General features: G+C 32.4%; 2 protein-coding genes across 3 annotated transcripts in view; both read right to left on the bottom strand.

Moving 5' to 3' along the window:
• Positions 1-17,408, bottom strand: part of LOC139499281 (uncharacterized) — a 740,979-nt gene that overhangs the window by 343,021 nt on the left and 380,550 nt on the right. The window lies entirely within an intron of this gene.
• The window catches only part of LOC139499051 (von Willebrand factor D and EGF domain-containing protein-like), a 32,515-nt gene continuing 21,472 nt past the window's right edge, over positions 6,366-17,408 (bottom strand). For both annotated transcript variants that reach the window (XM_071287715.1, XM_071287716.1), the window contains 9 exons: positions 17,160-17,389; positions 15,604-15,904; positions 14,581-14,739; positions 13,633-13,867; positions 12,883-13,070; positions 12,026-12,289; positions 11,070-11,103; positions 9,311-9,434; positions 6,366-6,662 (listed from right to left, as the gene is read on the bottom strand). In XM_071287715.1, the coding sequence (XP_071143816.1) occupies positions 6,593-6,662; positions 9,311-9,434; positions 11,070-11,103; positions 12,026-12,289; positions 12,883-13,070; positions 13,633-13,867; positions 14,581-14,739; positions 15,604-15,904; positions 17,160-17,389 (1,605 nt within the window). In that variant the 3' untranslated portion in view covers positions 6,366-6,592. The remainder of the gene's footprint in view (positions 6,663-9,310; positions 9,435-11,069; positions 11,104-12,025; positions 12,290-12,882; positions 13,071-13,632; positions 13,868-14,580; positions 14,740-15,603; positions 15,905-17,159; positions 17,390-17,408) is intronic.

Below are 17,408 nucleotides of genomic sequence, written 5' to 3'. Positions count from 1 at the left end.
TAAATAAAATATAAATGTACAATTAAACTATTTCGAAAGCACAAGAATAGATATCATTGAAGACAAAACATGCTATTTTGCTAAACCAGGAACTTGCCTGTCGACAATCAAAGACATGCAAAAGAAAACTGTGTAAAGATTCTTTTAAAGTAGTTATCAAAGGTACCAGGATATTAATTTAATAGGCCAGACGCCCGTTTCGTCTACATAAGACCCATCAGTGACGCTCATACCAAAACAATTAAAAAGCCGAACAAGTACAAAGTTGAAGAGCATTGAGGACCCAAAATTCCAAAAAGTTGTGCCAAATACGGCTTAGGTTGTCTCCTCCTACTATGGATAAGAAAATTCATAGGTTTTCGAAAAATTTTTGTACACAGGAAATTTATCAAAATGAGCATATAACTGATATTCATGTCATCACCAAAGTGCTGACTACTGGGCTGGTGATACTCTCGGGGACGAAAGGTCCACCAGCAGTGAACACGAATGAACATATCTGATCAAACAATAACTTTGTAACAATGTCAATATGTTTTTTGGAATTCGTATTCAATTGTGCTGGGCACGTATCATCAATCCGATTGATCACAATAGACTATACACATCTGAAATGTTTATCTACATGATTGATAATGATATAATGACACAATGAATTTGGAACTAAAAGGGGAGTACCTCAGAAAATACTTCAAGCTCCTTGTTTTCCATATTACGTCAATGAGATGCTACATAAATTTGGCCGTTAGTTTTCTTGTTAGAATTGTTTTACATTGTCATTTCGGGGCCTTTTATAGCTGACTATTCGGTATGGACTTTGCTCATTGTTGAAGGCCGTACGGTTACGTTTAGTTGTTTATTTCTGTGGTCTCTTGTAGTGAGTTGTCTCATTGCCAATAATACCAAATTTTTTTTATATATACAAGTTTTACAATCGATGGCACTATACTTCTGAAAAATGACGATAGCACTATTCAAAGTTTGTTATTAAGTCACAAAAGTTATCTTACAGAAATTGTGAAACGAATAGAATTTTGTAAAAACTGGTGCATTGACAATATGATATCATTGCCACCAGATAAATTTGATTCATAATCTTTTAACGTTTTTTCAAATCAGAAATATTCGTTGGATACCATTTTTCATTGATTTTTTGGGGGCAAAAGCGAACAACGATATTAAATGTTATGTCATGTTGACTATCCCATTTTCTCGAGTTATCACTTAATCTAGAATAAATATACTGAAAAGAACAAACTGTAAGATTCATATTAAGAAATAAGACCTTGAAGAATCTATAGCTCGAACTTTTTATCCAGTTCTGTCAAGTTTTATAAGACCAAACTAAAACCAATAAGTTAATCAGTTCTGTGGTTGTCGAATATGCAAACAAATGTCTCAATCTCAGTTATTTAAAACCCCACGCGCGTTCCGTCACAAAGGGTTCACCAGTGACGCTCGAATAAAAAAAAACTTTGCCACATATGTTTTTCATTCATATTTTGTCAATAAATAAGGCCGTTCGTTTTTTCGTTTAAAGTGTTTTACATTGTCATTTCGGGGCTTTTATAGCTGACTATGCGGTATGGACAAATTGCTGAAGGCCGTACGATGACCTATAGTTTTTTTAATTTCTGTGTCATTTTGGTCTATTGTGGAGAGTTGTCTCATTAGCAATACATAGAACACAACCCACAACATATAAAACTATGGACTGAGCATAACGAACGCCACCATAGACTCGAGGCGTTTTCAGGTGGTCATTTAGAACAAACATATCATTAACATGTGGCTCACGTCGTGTAGCTCATATTAGTACAAACCCGGTAAATAGTCTCATTCGGTAAGTCAAATTTAGGGGAAATGGAATGGGATTGTAGTTGCGACGTTTGGAAAATATTCGCCATTATCTGTAATGAAGTCTGTCAAATTTACAAAGGAATTGTTTTAACATCACCACTTGATTTTATAACATCAACCTTCTATTAAAAAATCAAGATAGGAAATGCAAGCCCTGGAAAACACGGTGGTCTCCTTTGTTTGTAACAATATATATATATAAACATATGTCTCTTCATTCAGGTAATTTAACTCTTCAATTTCACAGAAATTGAGATAAGAGTGGTCAAGGTATAAAATAATACACTTCTATTAAACTCAGTAGCGTGATGATAAAGTGTCTATTTATTGTCTTTATCACAAAACATTATATTAATCAATAAGTTATTACTTGTATCATGCATGAATGTATCTCGCTAACTTATTCATGTGCCGCTGAAACTGTCAAGACATCGCTGATTGTAGTCTTTTCTGACTTCCTCAACACATTTTTACTAATATTATGCTACTATTATCCATTTGAGTAAAAAGAAAACTTGATTCTGATTGGAATGAACCTCACAGTAGATGTATACTTTAATTTTATTTCCTCAAAACAAGTCAATTGATTACAGTATATTTTCAGTTTGATATAGTGTCGTATCTGCCAGCTAATTTAAGTACTGTGAAATATTTTCTTGATCGTTGATAGTAGCTTATTGTCAGCCTCCTTTCTCTCTGAATACGGATAGCTTATAGTCTGTCTCCTTTGCTTATGTAGACAAACAGCTTATACTTACGGAGTATACATTTATATCTCCCAATTTAATTCACTACACTTGAAAATGCCTGTACCAAGTATGACTGTTGTTGTCCATTCGTTTTTGATGCGTTTTGTTATTTGATTTTGTCATAATTAGGGACTTTCAGATTTGATTTTCTTCTGAGTTTAGTATTTTTTTGTGATTTTACTTTTTGATACGATATTTCCGGGCTTGTATATCCTATCATGATTTCCTTGATAGAGGGTTGCTATACACAATGAAGCTATTTAACCGAGTGTTCTAAATGGTGAAGTTGAAAGCATCCCTTCGTTGATCGTACGGACGCAATGACGAGTTGGTTGACCGTTATGGAATAACCGTTTCACAGATGATATCGGATATAGTCCTTATGTCGTAACTTCCCATTTCACGATGGTGAACTACCGAATAAAACTATTTATCGGATTTATAATAATATAAGCAATACGACGGGTGCCACATGTTGCACAGGATCTGCTTACCTTTTTAGAGCAGTTGATATAACCCCTAATTTTAGTGGGGTTCGTGTTGTTGTAACAAGTCAGGAAAATGACCATTGTTATATTATAGTTCGTTTGTATGCTGCATTTTAGTGCTGTGTATTTATTGTGTCGTTGTTTTCCTCATATATTTGATGTGTAACCCGGATTTGTTTTTCCCCTTTTGAATTTCGAACAGCGGATTACTACTGTTGCCTTTATTTAGTCTTTAGTTTTCTATCTTTTGTCTTGTGTACTATTATTTCTCTGTATGTTTTTTGAACATTCTATGACACATACTTTGAACTTCATTAAGAGAGGGAAGCATGAGATGTAATTCTTGGTGTTTTTTTTTTAACATAAGCAATGGCTTGACCAATATTTGTACAATGCATGAGCATATATAAACAAGCATCACTCAAACAACTACAACTAGAAAAAACATCTTTTACAACGATTAGTCGCATGACGAAACATAAAAAAGAAGATGTGGTATGATTGCCAATGAGACAACTATCCACAAAAGACCAAAATGACACAGACATTAACAACTATAGGTCACCGTACGGCCTTTAACAATGAGCAAAGCCCATATCGCATAGTAAGATATAAAAGGCCTGGGTATGCTTATTTACGGAATAAAATAATGTCACTTCGTACCCCGAAAATGAAACAATATATGTGAAAGTGTCACAGATTCGAAAAGAGCTATTATATCTATATCCAAGTTTACGACATGGAGTGAGCTACAGGAGAAAACGTTACCATTACCACCAACAAAGAATCAACTGCGCGAATTGACCCATATGTGAAAACACACATATATATATATATCAAAGTATTCAAAGTATCTCAACAGGAGATATCAACAATCGGAGGTTGTACACCATGCAAAAGGGGCAATTGTAAGTGCTGCAAAGTCGCCAACATCGAAACCCAATTCGTCAGCACAGTCACAAAGAAAAAATACAACTTATTTATAACATAAAATTGCAAAACGCAAAATTGCATTTATGTTCTAACGTGTGGAACTTGCAAAATACAATATGTTGGTGAAACAGAAACACCATTTAACATCCGACCAAATAACCATCGGTCATTTTATACAAAAGAAAGGAACTGCCTTATTACAAGACACCTTTTAAGAGCAGGACATGATTTTGAAAACGTCACATTTCAAATCATTTAGAAAAATCAAAATTGGGATACACAAGGAAGACAAAAAAGAGAGAGAGATTTTGGATGCACCAGTTACGAACTCTGATGGACTCAATAACAGAGATGAAAAAAGATTTAAAAGCAAATCAAAACCATAATTATCTTGAAATCATACAAATTAATTTATAGAAATTCATACAATTAATCGAACATCTATAAATGTTTTAAACTTTTATTCCAATTTCATGTAGTCGTAGCTACAAACATATTTTATGCAACATCAATCAATATGTTACACTTTTTCTCAACTCTTGTATAGATTAAGCTACAAAAATATTTTTTTGTCATGCATCCGATTTCACCTTGAGAGATGCACACGCCTGATGAAGCTAATTTGTTTAGCGAAATATTGCGTATTTCTTTTTAAAATCTAATAGAACTTTTTAATGTATTAATTAGCGTGTTTAAGTTATATTCTTAGACATTTATATAATTTTAATTCAGTAACTGCATCAGTTTATTTTCACAAACCGATCCACGCTTAAATAGATTGAATGTTGATTGTTGCCATTTTTAGACATTATTTTGAAACATGTATCTCTCTCTATATATATATATACTAAAAATTGAATTCCGTTTCCACACTAGTAGAAATATAAATAAAATTAAATTTCAAAATGAATATATACAGTCCGCCAAAAGTTAAGCACCACCTACTTTTATTGCATCTTTTATCAAATTTAAAAAATCAATTGTTCCTCGAAAAATAGAAAACAATCATATTGCAATTTTGCTAATGTATACCACAAACAAACCACAAATATAATTTTGGTCACTTATGAAGGTTCTATGCATATAGGTTTTTCGTTCATAGAAATAGTGTAAATTACACAATTAAGAAATGGAATTTAAGTTTCACTGTGATTTTATTTTTTTACAACAATTAATCACCCAATACCATTAACATTTTCTACACATAATCTTTGGTATGTTTGGCAAATTTAATGTCAATATTTGAGTCAATAGCATGTGTAACAACCTCATTTCCGGTACAGTTTCATAACACGACCTATCTTTCTCGGTACAAGCCTTCAAAACTTTAGTTGAGGAAATCTGTTGCATTAAATAAAGGCAACAGTAGTATACCGCTGTTCAAAACTCATAAATCCAGGGACAAAAAACAAAATCGGGGTAACAAACTAAAACCGAGGGAAATTAAACAACAAATGCCACTTTTAAATCGACAAACTTTTGTAAAGGTGAATCTCTGCGATTGAGATTTCCGACAATGGTATCTCAGACATGTTTGATAGGGTTCATGCATGGAGTCAAGGAAGGCCAAAAATTAGTGTAAATGGCTGGTTGCTCTTTGGACTCGGTTAAAATTCTTGCCCTGCGTGGTATAGCGTTGTCATTCAGGTACAAGTGCCTTGACAATGTTGACGCAAGTGGGGGATTACTAAAATGACGGACTACAATATGCTAAGGCACCAAATCTCTGTATGTCTGTCCGTTTATGTTACCCTGCAGAATATGCATACCCAGCTCATAACGGTATAAGAAGCAACCCCTTACTGGAACACAACCAGCAATGCATGCAGTCCTTGTCAAATATTGTTTTTGGTCATAGGCCGTTTTTTCCCCCTGCGAAATTCGTATTATGGCGTCTTCTGGCAGTAAAGGAAACTGACTCCCATCTGACCAATGAGTGTTTTGTCAGGTTCTTATGTTCAAGCATAGATGTTCATTATCCCATTTAAACCTGACGGTAGAGTGCCTGCTTGAAGGTACAGGTCTCTATACACCACGACGTGCTCTTCGTTTGCCTCTATAAAGTCGACGGACCAATGTACGAACACTTACACGACCACCTGGAGAAACAGTGTATTTATAAACGCACATATGACCTTTGATAAAAGGTTGGTTGACTGCTTTATCGGAGTGCAATCTTTTTGGTCGTAATGATTTTTTTTAGTGTATGTTAAAGGTAATTCATAACACCAAACATTAATATTTTTTTTGCAATAGTTAAAAAAATATTGCCAGTTATATTTCGGTGGTGCTTAACTTTTGGCGGACTGTATATATGAATATATGAATATATATATTATTTTGAAACATGTATGATGGCTTTTTAATTGGCAAAAATGCGTTATGTACAGGAAAAGAAAACAACCAATCCTTTTCAACAGCTGCTCATCTTCGTGATATATTACAATCACTCTCTGTGTTTGTATATTCCAACATTAATGACATCAAGCAGTATTCAAACTTCACGGTTTGTCACTTCAACATCAATTACAAGGTTAATATCAAGATTGGAAGTAATGTGAACTATTCTTGTAATTGTTGGTCTTTTTGTGTATCTGACATTGCAATCTGTTCTTTTGAAAAATCATATCCCCTGTAAAAATAAAAATATAAATGTGTAATAAAATATCCCAAATAATATTTAGGAGTAATAGCTATCCCACGAGGACACGTCCAGCTTAAATGTGATACCAATTTTACATCTCAGCTCTTTTACATTAGACGAGAAACCGTTAACAATTTATAAAATCTAATTTAGAACGCCACACATATGGCGTATTAAATTTTAAACCTGATGCTTTTTGTTATTCATTAATCATGTGTTTCTTTGTCTAATACGTTTTCCTATTTATTTGTATTGTAGTTCTGTAATATTATGTTGTCATTTTTATGTTATATTTAACATTGCCATTAAAGTGCGAGGTTTGGCATGCCACAAAACCAGGTTCAACCCACCATTTTTTCCTTTAAAAATGTCCTGTACCAAGTCAGGAATATGGCCATTGTTATATTATAGTTCGTTTCTGTGTGTGTTACAGTTTAACGTTGCGTCGTTTGTTTTCTCTTATTTTTTAGTGTAAATTGACATTGCGATAAGACGTGTCACGGTACTTGTCTATCCCAAATTCCTGTATTTGGTTTTGATGTTATATTTGTTATTTTCGTGGGATTTTGTCTGATGCTTGGTCCGTTTCTGTGTGTGTTAGTTACATTGTAGTGTTGTGTCGTTGTTCTCCTCTTATATTTATGCGTTTCCGTCAGTTTTAGTTTGTTACCCCGATTTTGTTTTTTGTCCATGGATTTATGAGTTTGAACAGCGGTATACTACTGTTGCCTTTATACATTATAATATATTTTATATATTAATATGCAATATAAACCTTTTATGATCCCCGAACACGATTTTTAAATATGAAACTATGTCAATTTGCCTCCACTGGCCAATCGGCCAACACTAAATCTCCACTGTGTAAAAAAATGCTTCACTCTTGTTTACCACCTCGCTCCCTTTATGAAAAAGGATAAAATCCCATTGAACAATCAGTCTGACTGCTGTATTTATCAAAAGGTTTAATATCCAAGTGAATAAAGGTCTACCAACTCGCCCCACTTTTGAAATTATCTTGCTTACATTACATATAAAATGTTAAATAACTGATAATTGATATCCAGTCGTCATGATGTAGGGGTATGTGACGTGGGCTTATATGCTAAGGGTCTTGAGTTCGAATCCATGAATAGACCAAATCTATGGCGCAGAGCTCACATTTGTTCCGTACTTACTTCGTATCGCTACAATTCATTGTATTGTAGTGTACCACGTATACGGAAAGGAAACGAGCGCTGTACGGAGATTGGCATAGACCAAGGATTTTTTTACATAAATTTTTAGAGTGTGACTTTTCTCAATAATAATTCTTAGATTCATTGTGGATAAAGCATTCCCGCCAAAATGTTACAAAACAAAGGAAAGCATGCAAAACAAAGAAACGCAAGTTGTTGTGATATGATAGGGATGATCCTGCTTAGATCACCCCTGGTAGAACAAAGGAGCTGGAATGTAAGTTATGTGAATGGAATTTTAGTTTTAATTTACCCTATATACCCCATTACCTTTTTAAAGCAACAACTAGTGATAACTTAAAACTAATATTTACACTTCATTGAATGCTGTGTTTGTCAATTTTGGAAAGTTTCTGATAAAGGAAAAACTTGGAGATTTTCTTAAATCATAGAGACTCTTTTCTCTGCAGCATTCCAATGAGAATTTTTTTAAAAATGTTTCATAGTATCAAAATACATATTTTGAAATCTTATGTAGATCAAATAACAAAAAAAAAAAGAAACATTTCAGAATTTGACTTCTTGTTGAAATATGATCTTTTTAAAACGAGTGTTAAAATGGGAAATATCATTTGATACTATAAGATTGCATTTCTCATTGAATAATTTTTAACGTCCTTGACATTAGCAATAACCTCCTGTGGTAATGTTATATTACGCACCAACTGTTCAGTCATGTTGTGAGACGTTTTCTTAGACGTTTTCTCTTAGGCGAACACTATATGGTTTCCTTTGTTTTTGTTTGTCCGTCTTTTTATATTGCGTTTTTCTATCCATTTTGACGACTTAAAACTCATCAGTGTTTAAAAAATTAAAATGCCAAATTAATCACGAAGTTGAAGAGTACTGGTGACTCCATAATTCGGAAAGTTGTAACCTAATATCTCAAAAGGTAACTATGCCTAGTGTACACAAATCCTTCTTCGTAAATTTCTCAAGCAGACGATTTGTAATTATAACCGTATCAATGATAATTTATGTCAACACAGAAGTGCTGACTACTTGGCAGGTGATACTCTCAGAGAGGAATCTTCCACTAACAGCGCCATCGACTTGGTGGTAACAGTTAAATGAGACATTAACAAATATTTTGATTAATTACGTCAGACGGGCGTTTCTTCTACTATGAACTTATCGGTGGCGTGAAAAATAATAAAAACGGACAGGTCAAATAAAAAATTAATCAAAGAGCATTAAGGCCTCATAATTTCGAAAAGTCGTGTAAAATTATATTACACGAGGACCTAAAGATTTTGGTTCTTATTAGAATTTCTGTTTTCATAGTTTGAAATTGATAGTTACATTTCATCTATATTTTTAAACAGTAGAATAAGAGTCGAAAAGTTATACACACTTTTAATCTAAATTTAAAACTTCGAAAATAACATATGCTATTACCTATGTGTTTTCTTATTTCTTTTTCGGAAGTATACAAACATTACCCCTGCTATGAAAAGGATAACTACAACTCCTACTCCAATACCAATTCCTATGTTAATTGTGTTATCTTCATCGTCTGCAACTGCAATTAAAAATCAAGGTACATATAAATTAAAAAAAAGTCAATTACATAGATTATTCAGATATGATTACTATCATGGGGTGATCTGGGTGATACGTCTTTCAAAAATAAGTTATCAAATGAATGGACATGGGGAAGGTGTCAAAGAGACAACAACCCGACCATAGAACAGACAACAGCAGAAAGTCACCAACAGGTCTTCAATGTAGCGAGAAATTCCCGCACCCGGGATCGTCCTTCAGTTGGCCCTAAAGAAATATATATACTAGTTCAATGCTAATGAACGCCATACTAAACTCCAAATTGTAATAAACTAAATTTAAAAAAAAAATACAAGCCTTACAAAGGCCAGAGGCTCCGGACTTGGGACAGGCGCTAAAAATGCGGCGGGGTTGAACATGTTTATGAGATCTCCCCTCTCCCCTATACTTCTAGCCAATGTAGAAAAGTAAACGCATAACAATACGTACATTACAATTCAGTGCAATAGAAGTCCGAGTCTGATGTCGGAAGATGTAGCCAAAGAAAATAAACAAAATGACAATAATATATAAATAACAACAGACTATTAACAGTTAAATGACATGCCAGCTCCAGACTCCAATTTAACTGTTTGAAAGATTATGTCTTCATCATATGAATATCAGGCATAATCCTTACCGTTAGGGGTTAAGTATCATATCATCATAACATATTTGAGAAGAACATAACCCGTATCATGGCAACAACTGTTTTTTTTTTTAAATAAATATGTTTAGTTCCGATGCAAAGACCCTATAAGTGAATCAATATTAACGCTAAAATATGCAGAATATATCAAAACATGTTTATCACCTTGAAAAATCCTTACCAAAATGAAAGAACATGTTCGTTGTGTAGTTCCTGTGAGATAGGCGACGAATTTAATTATTTGTTTTGCTGTTCGCATTTGAAGAACGAAAGACAATTATTTCTACAAATTAAGTTTTAAAATAATCCAAATGTATAATTTCATTTTGCTCATTATTTAATAGTAAAAAACAATCTGTCTTCAGGAAACTGTGTTTGTTTATTAAGTGTATTAATAAAAAAGTTTGTCCCTCCATGTAAATGTAATCACATAAGCATCTTACCGATCATTTTTCCTTCTTATATCATTAATTCTACATGTTACTGAACATGTATGTCATCATAATTACAATTTTCGTTTACCTTAACTATTGTGTCTGTATTTATATTGTATGTTTCTCTGTAAACTTGTGTCTAGTTTTTAGAGAATAAAGTATCTATCTATCTATCTATCATCTTTATAAAAGTAATATTTTTATTTCTACATATATTAAAGTCTTCATTATATTAAATAAAGGAACACGATAAGCAATCTAGTGTTTTCCAAATGACCTTACATTTTGTTTTATGCCATGCAATGTTCTAGAGCTATTTGTAGGTTAGCAGCATTGATGTTTTCGAGTTTTTTTGTTTTTTTTAATAATATCATTAACTATTTGTGTGTTAATTGTCAATATCCAAATTGTACGAAACAAAAACAGAAAAACAAAACAAATCAGAATCTAAAAACTAGATTGTAAAATCAAAACTACAATTCTTAAATACGTATTATTGTATTTGGGTATAAACATTAACAAAATGGTTTACCTTTAATCTTCCGAAGAGGACAGTCAAGTTTATACTGAAAAAAATGAGAAATTACCAATCAAGAACTAGGAATGAAATTAAAACACAATCATTGAAAACATATTTAGCCCTCAATAAGTTTCGTTTTGTTGATAATTAGCGGAAGTTCGAAGCGAAGAAATTGAAAAAGCAAATTATCCAAAATTTGGGTGGTATTGATAATCAAACATTTTCAAACATTGTACAACAAACTGAAACTGTCAGTGCCCTGCCTTAGGTTAAAAGTTCATTGTTTTTATTGGTGAACAAGGCGATTAAAATCAACCCTCTGCTGGAAAATAGGAAATACAATTAGATGAGAGTTCAACGTACCTGCCACGTCAGGGATTTGCACGTATAGCTTCAGTATTAGCAGGCTGGTGATACAGTCGATGAGCTACTTAAACCATTCAGAACCTCAGACCCCTCAGAATGAAAGTAGATGTGGCGCATTCACATATGAGAAAACATCAATAAATGGCAATGGTTATTTTGAACTTTGATTTGCTCTCCCTCCATTTCATTTTGTCGTCAGTTTTTCTCTGACCAATTGGGATAATGATACTTAAATTGTGTTATTCGTCTTGTATTGATAAAAATAATCAAAAGTAAAATCACAAAAATACTGAACGAAATGTCCATAATCACTTGGCAAAATCAAATGACAAAACACATAAAAAACGAATGGACAAGAACTATCATATTCCTGACTTAGTACAGGCATTTTCAAATGTAGAAAATGGTGGATTAAACCTGGTTTTAAAGCGCTTAACCTCTCACTTTGACGACAGTCTCATCAAATACCGTTATATTTACAATGATGCGTGAATACAGACATAATGAATAAAATATTCAAAATATGTGTACAGCAGTCATCAAATGACCGTTTTTAACATTTTTTTAAAAATTTGTAGAAATACAAATTATACTATTATTACCTCTTTTGTGCAACAAACGCCTGTAATATTACAACTGTAGCACCTTGCGTCGAAGGAAACTACTGCAAGTTCTTCAGTAAAATTCAGGCCGTCATTTGATATGCTTATGAAATAACCATTTGCTATTGTGCTTAAATCTGCAGAACGTCGACTTCGAGAATCTGGTATTTCACAAAACATTAGAAATAAACTTCTATAAATTCCTCGATTTGTGAATGCTTCTTCCTTCTCTTGATATTCAATATGCGTCTCATTTTCCATGAACTGTAATGCAGATACAACTTACCATTCAGCATATTACTATTTTTATTTTAAGGCATATGAGTTTTTTTTTATGTACAACCGGATTTGTCCTTGCATGAACAAAACTACAAGTGCAACATCTGAAACAGAACATGTTAAACAAAAGAGCACTTAATTTGTCGGTTTAAAGTATAATTATATATTTTTGTGTTTATTTTTGTCTTTTGTATTTCACATTTTTTTAACTTTTCCTCTTGCTCTCTTCTGTCTGTTTTTATCAATATATCGGCTAAAATAAATCTTTGTTAGATCACATAGAGCATATACGAAACTGTACATATTTTCGAATTTGATTGGAAGTGACAGTACACAATGCACAACAACTACTATAGAAATCATTTGTTGATTCAAAATGGCATTAATAATTTGTTCAATTGATGTGTCTGTTGTAATGCTTCCAAAGCAAAGTAAAATTTTAAAGCCAATACGTATATGCAATATGTAAATATACAATTTACGTTTAATATCATATATTCAATTTATATACAATTTACATTAATGATTATTGTTTTTTTCCCCACTTTTTTAGTACAAGAGTTGCCACTGCATATTACCTGAAATGGTCTAAATTTACAGGTAAGATTTTCTGGATAGAAGTCTAATCCTGGAATTATGATTGTTTTACACGGTCTTTTAGAACTATCACAAATGCTTTCAAAAGCTGACGTTTCTATCAATGGTGCCTTCGTCTTTTCATTAGAACAATCAATACCAAAGAAATCATGGTCACATCGACACACTCCTAAAATGATTTTAATCATACAATGTATCAAAGAACTGATAATTCTTAAATTCATTATGTCGTTCTTTTTTTATTAGTTTGATAACCGTAGTAGGCATTTCAACAACACTATTGATTTTCGTTAGCTTTACAGAAATGTTGAAGATTACTTCGATTCAAACCCTTGTCCACAAATCAAAAAATAAATTACAAAATTTGGTGATAACATATTCGTAGCATATTCTTTATGATGAAAATAATTCTCTAATTTGAAAAACCATTCGCATTTTTTTAACTGGAAGATGACGAAACACAGATAATATTTTTGTTGTAATCACACTTCTTTCTTAATATCACCATGCAGTAAATGTTTTCAACAATTTCGTAGTTTTATACTCAAAATATATGTTCTCAATTTAGTTTTCGATCTGAGTCTTTTTTCAAATGAAGACTGCCACCGAATCATTTTCAATCTTCACAAACATTATTGAAACACGTATTTCATATTTTTTTCTGAAACATTGACGATTTAAACATGTTAAAAGCACGATCATAAATCAGCATTAAATATATAATCAATTACCTTCTTGACAAATACCATTTCCAGAGCAATTGTCAGGACAAGTGGATTGTTCAATTATTTCTAATATGGACATCATAACTGGTTTCTCTTGTTCTGGTTTTAATACTTCGGTTCCATTTGCAACTTCAGTTCTGTTTGTTGTTGTTGTTAAGTTTTCCATTTTTTTCGCATTCCCTAAGCATTTAGATGCAAAGTTTTCCAGTGTTACTTTCAAAAATCTGTCATCCCCAATTATCTTACATAAACAAAAATAATGAAAACACAAGTATTGAAAGAACACACATACTTAACTGCGTACTCGTTATAGTTTTAATCAATTTTATCTTTTAATTGTGTTTGTTTAGAATTCCCGTCGCAAACTTTATGTCAATTCATACTCATCTTATATTGTTTCGCCCAATGGTTTGAACTTGATTTTATATATAATGTTTGAATTAACTTGTTCAAACGAACATAAAGAATGTATGTGCATATCGCTACTTAATTTCTAAAACCTACTTAAAACCCAAAACTGTATACCATATCACCTTGGTATAAAATAAGAAACACATATCTGACTTTGTACAGCACGGTGACCATGTCATTTTATTATACATTATACAAGCTAAATCATCATTTTACTGTCCACAAAAATATTGGATTCACTGTATGCAAATAACGCCCACTAAATAAAAATTTGTTATCGTACACTGGCCTTACAGAATATCTAAAAATTAACAAATATCATGATTTTTTCTTATATAGTAACCGCGAAATTCAAACCAGTTCTTACTATAGCTACTACGGACTAAATATTTCTACGCGTAGAGCACATAAATAGATGTACTTTTCACCTAAAGTGAAGTGTGAAGCGAGGAAATATTTTTTGTGGACAATTATTGCAATGATTGAGAATAATTACAAAATTTCGATTTATAGACCAAAACATGTTGTCATACTCTTACATACTTTCATATCCTCTACACATTCCTCTACGTAGTCCGTTGAGTTAACTGATGGAACATATTTGGAACAAGCAGAATATGAAATAGTTTGAGCGAAAGCCCTTTGGCATTTATCTTTCGCGATCTCATCTGTAAGGCCATTTTTCCATCCTAAACGTTTCTTCTAAAAATAAAGAAATTAAAATAAAAATAGAAATAGAAACACCAAACATTCCAGCATAAATTATAAAGTTTTAGAAGTGTTTGCGACTGCCAGAAGTACAATGACAAATGAGAGGTTAATCTAGCTTGAAATCTAGGTAAAATCCATTTTTCCTAATAAAAAAAAATCCTGAACCAAGTAAGTAAAATATCAGTTGTTATCCATTCGTTTGATGTGTTTGAGCTAATGATTTTGCTACTTGATTCAGGATACCCTGTTTTGAATTTTCATCGGAGTTCGGTATTTTTGTGATTTTACTTGTAACGTGTTTAAGCAACACAGAGAATATGATATATATCTTTAATCTTTGGTAACCTTCAACATCGTAATTGTTATAAAAAATGATAAGATGTTATACTTATTTTCGATTATCTATTCTCAATTTGTTTTATTTTTGTAACTGAAATTCAGAATTTGATCACAAAAAATCTGTAACAACTTATATTTTTGGGTGTCGTACATAAATAGAGCATAATATAATTTGTTTTTTCCAGAATTTGTTACTATTGAAAAACATATGTCGAATAAGTGTCAGCATTGCAGGCTATATAACTGTCGCTTGAAATGTTAGACTGGTTCGCCTGTCTAGATAAATGTTCATATTACATATTTATCATGTCTATAGAACAAGGTGATTATATATAGTGGGATCCCAGTCTATTGAAATGTTAGCAACGAACCTGTTGAATAATAAATATTCATAAGCCGCTTGGAATATCGCTACAAATGAAAATACTTTAATTTTGATTAACAATTGTCTGGCAATTAATTTCATCATATCTTTTAAGTTACACATTTAGAAAACTGAATGGAACACAAACTTACCGCCTTTCTCACATGTTCTTCCTCGGGTTCAATTATGATGGGGTACATTGGAGGTTTTTCATCAGTATAATCGATCTCAGACACATCTCGTTTTGAACGATAATTCGATGTGATGCAAGATGCATGATATACTGACTTTGCTGTTTGTGTCTGTCGACATTTGTTCATTTGACTACTTTTCAAACACGTATAACTTGGGGGCTCCAATTTTGTGGCGGGTGTGTTGCACGTACAATATTCTTGCAAGAAATATTTTATATCCGGTAACTTTCCTTCAAACAAAGAATCTTTTTGTTCAATTCTGAAAATATTAGGAATAAAAATACCGAAATAAGCTTTAACTTGTCTAGTAGGGTAAAAGTTTTGTGGAAAACTGAAAACGTCAGTAATTACTATTGATATAAAGGCAATTTTAATTGAAACTAAAATGTCGAATACAAGATAGCTAGATGTAATATACTGGTTTAATAACTGAGTCGGCACTGGCACAGGTAGACTGCCAATTTTCAATAAAACTAATTTAAATTAACTCTGGTCTGGAATTGTTTTTTCGGTAAAGAATATACTAGCTGCTTTTCTATATACAGCTGTTGAACCACAGCTCATAAATTGTCCATCCACAAACTGTAAAAAATATGATTAGAACATATGAGCTATGGTTCCGCAGCTACACATGTAGTATATATTAAACAATATATCAAGTATATTTAAGGGTTTCGATCATATTATTCTGTTTTTCTGTGATTACTATTAAAGGATTGTTTTAAGAAATCACACATGAGCAAATGGTGATAACATACAAAGGAGTAGGGGCCTTAGATTTACAAGATAATAAAAAAATTTACAGAGCAGATTTTTCTCCATAAATTATTAAAAGATGAGTCAATATATGGTAATGATAATCAAAGACCAAGTCATACGTCACTAAGATTAGTGCAGGCGAAAGATAAATATAGTCACAGTGATAAGAACTACAATTAAACAAATAATATAAATAATGAATATAGAAAAAAATAAGAATACAGATAGAAACATGTACCAGTTTTGTAATGCAACAGATATTGCTATGTGGACCTCTGAAATAGATAATGAAAATAAGATGAATTTCGAAAAAAAATAACGATTCTCTACATATCTCTAGAAGGGGGCGCTGTACCTCAATACTTAATTGACAGGGGGTACCGCTGTTGTTGTTACCTCACCAAGGTTTAGATTTAAAAAATATAAACCTTTTCATATATTGCGTAGGAAAAAGGTAACCTTTTCCAATATTGATTTGGTTTCATGTAAAATTTGAATAACAAAAATGGCCCTTATAGACCCTAGTACTTTTGTAAACAATTGTTGGACTGTGGTGAATATGAGCCTATTCAAAAACTGAGTGAATATAGATATACACGGTTGTCCCCTAATCGTTTTACTTTCATGTTGTTCTCGTAGCTTAACAAACGAAGGTTTATCCATAATGCATGCCAAGCATTCATGTAGATGTTTTTATTTCTTTAACCCGCCTCTGTACAATATTGATAATTGTCATTCGTGTAAAATAAACATACTTCCAAGACTTTGCAAACCGCCATATATCATTAGGATGGTTTATGAACGTGTGTTGCTCTATGAAGTCATCTCCATTGTAACCGTTGAATCGTCCACAAAGTCCAGTCGTATGGTTGAAGTCAAACTGAGAAGGTTGGATATCAATGTTTTGTATGCCATAAAATTTTTCATTTCCGTAAACGACATTTCTGTGACTGAATTCAACCAGTGTTCCGCTTGGAAGTTGAACCTAATGAAAATCAAACAAG

The sequence above is a fragment of the Mytilus edulis genome, chromosome 12 (assembly GCF_963676685.1).
Source record: "Mytilus edulis chromosome 12, xbMytEdul2.2, whole genome shotgun sequence".
Classification (NCBI taxonomy): domain Eukaryota; kingdom Metazoa; phylum Mollusca; class Bivalvia; order Mytilida; family Mytilidae; genus Mytilus; species Mytilus edulis.
The sequence above is the reverse complement of the archived record's forward strand: the minus strand, read 5'-3'. Positions and strand labels throughout refer to the sequence as shown.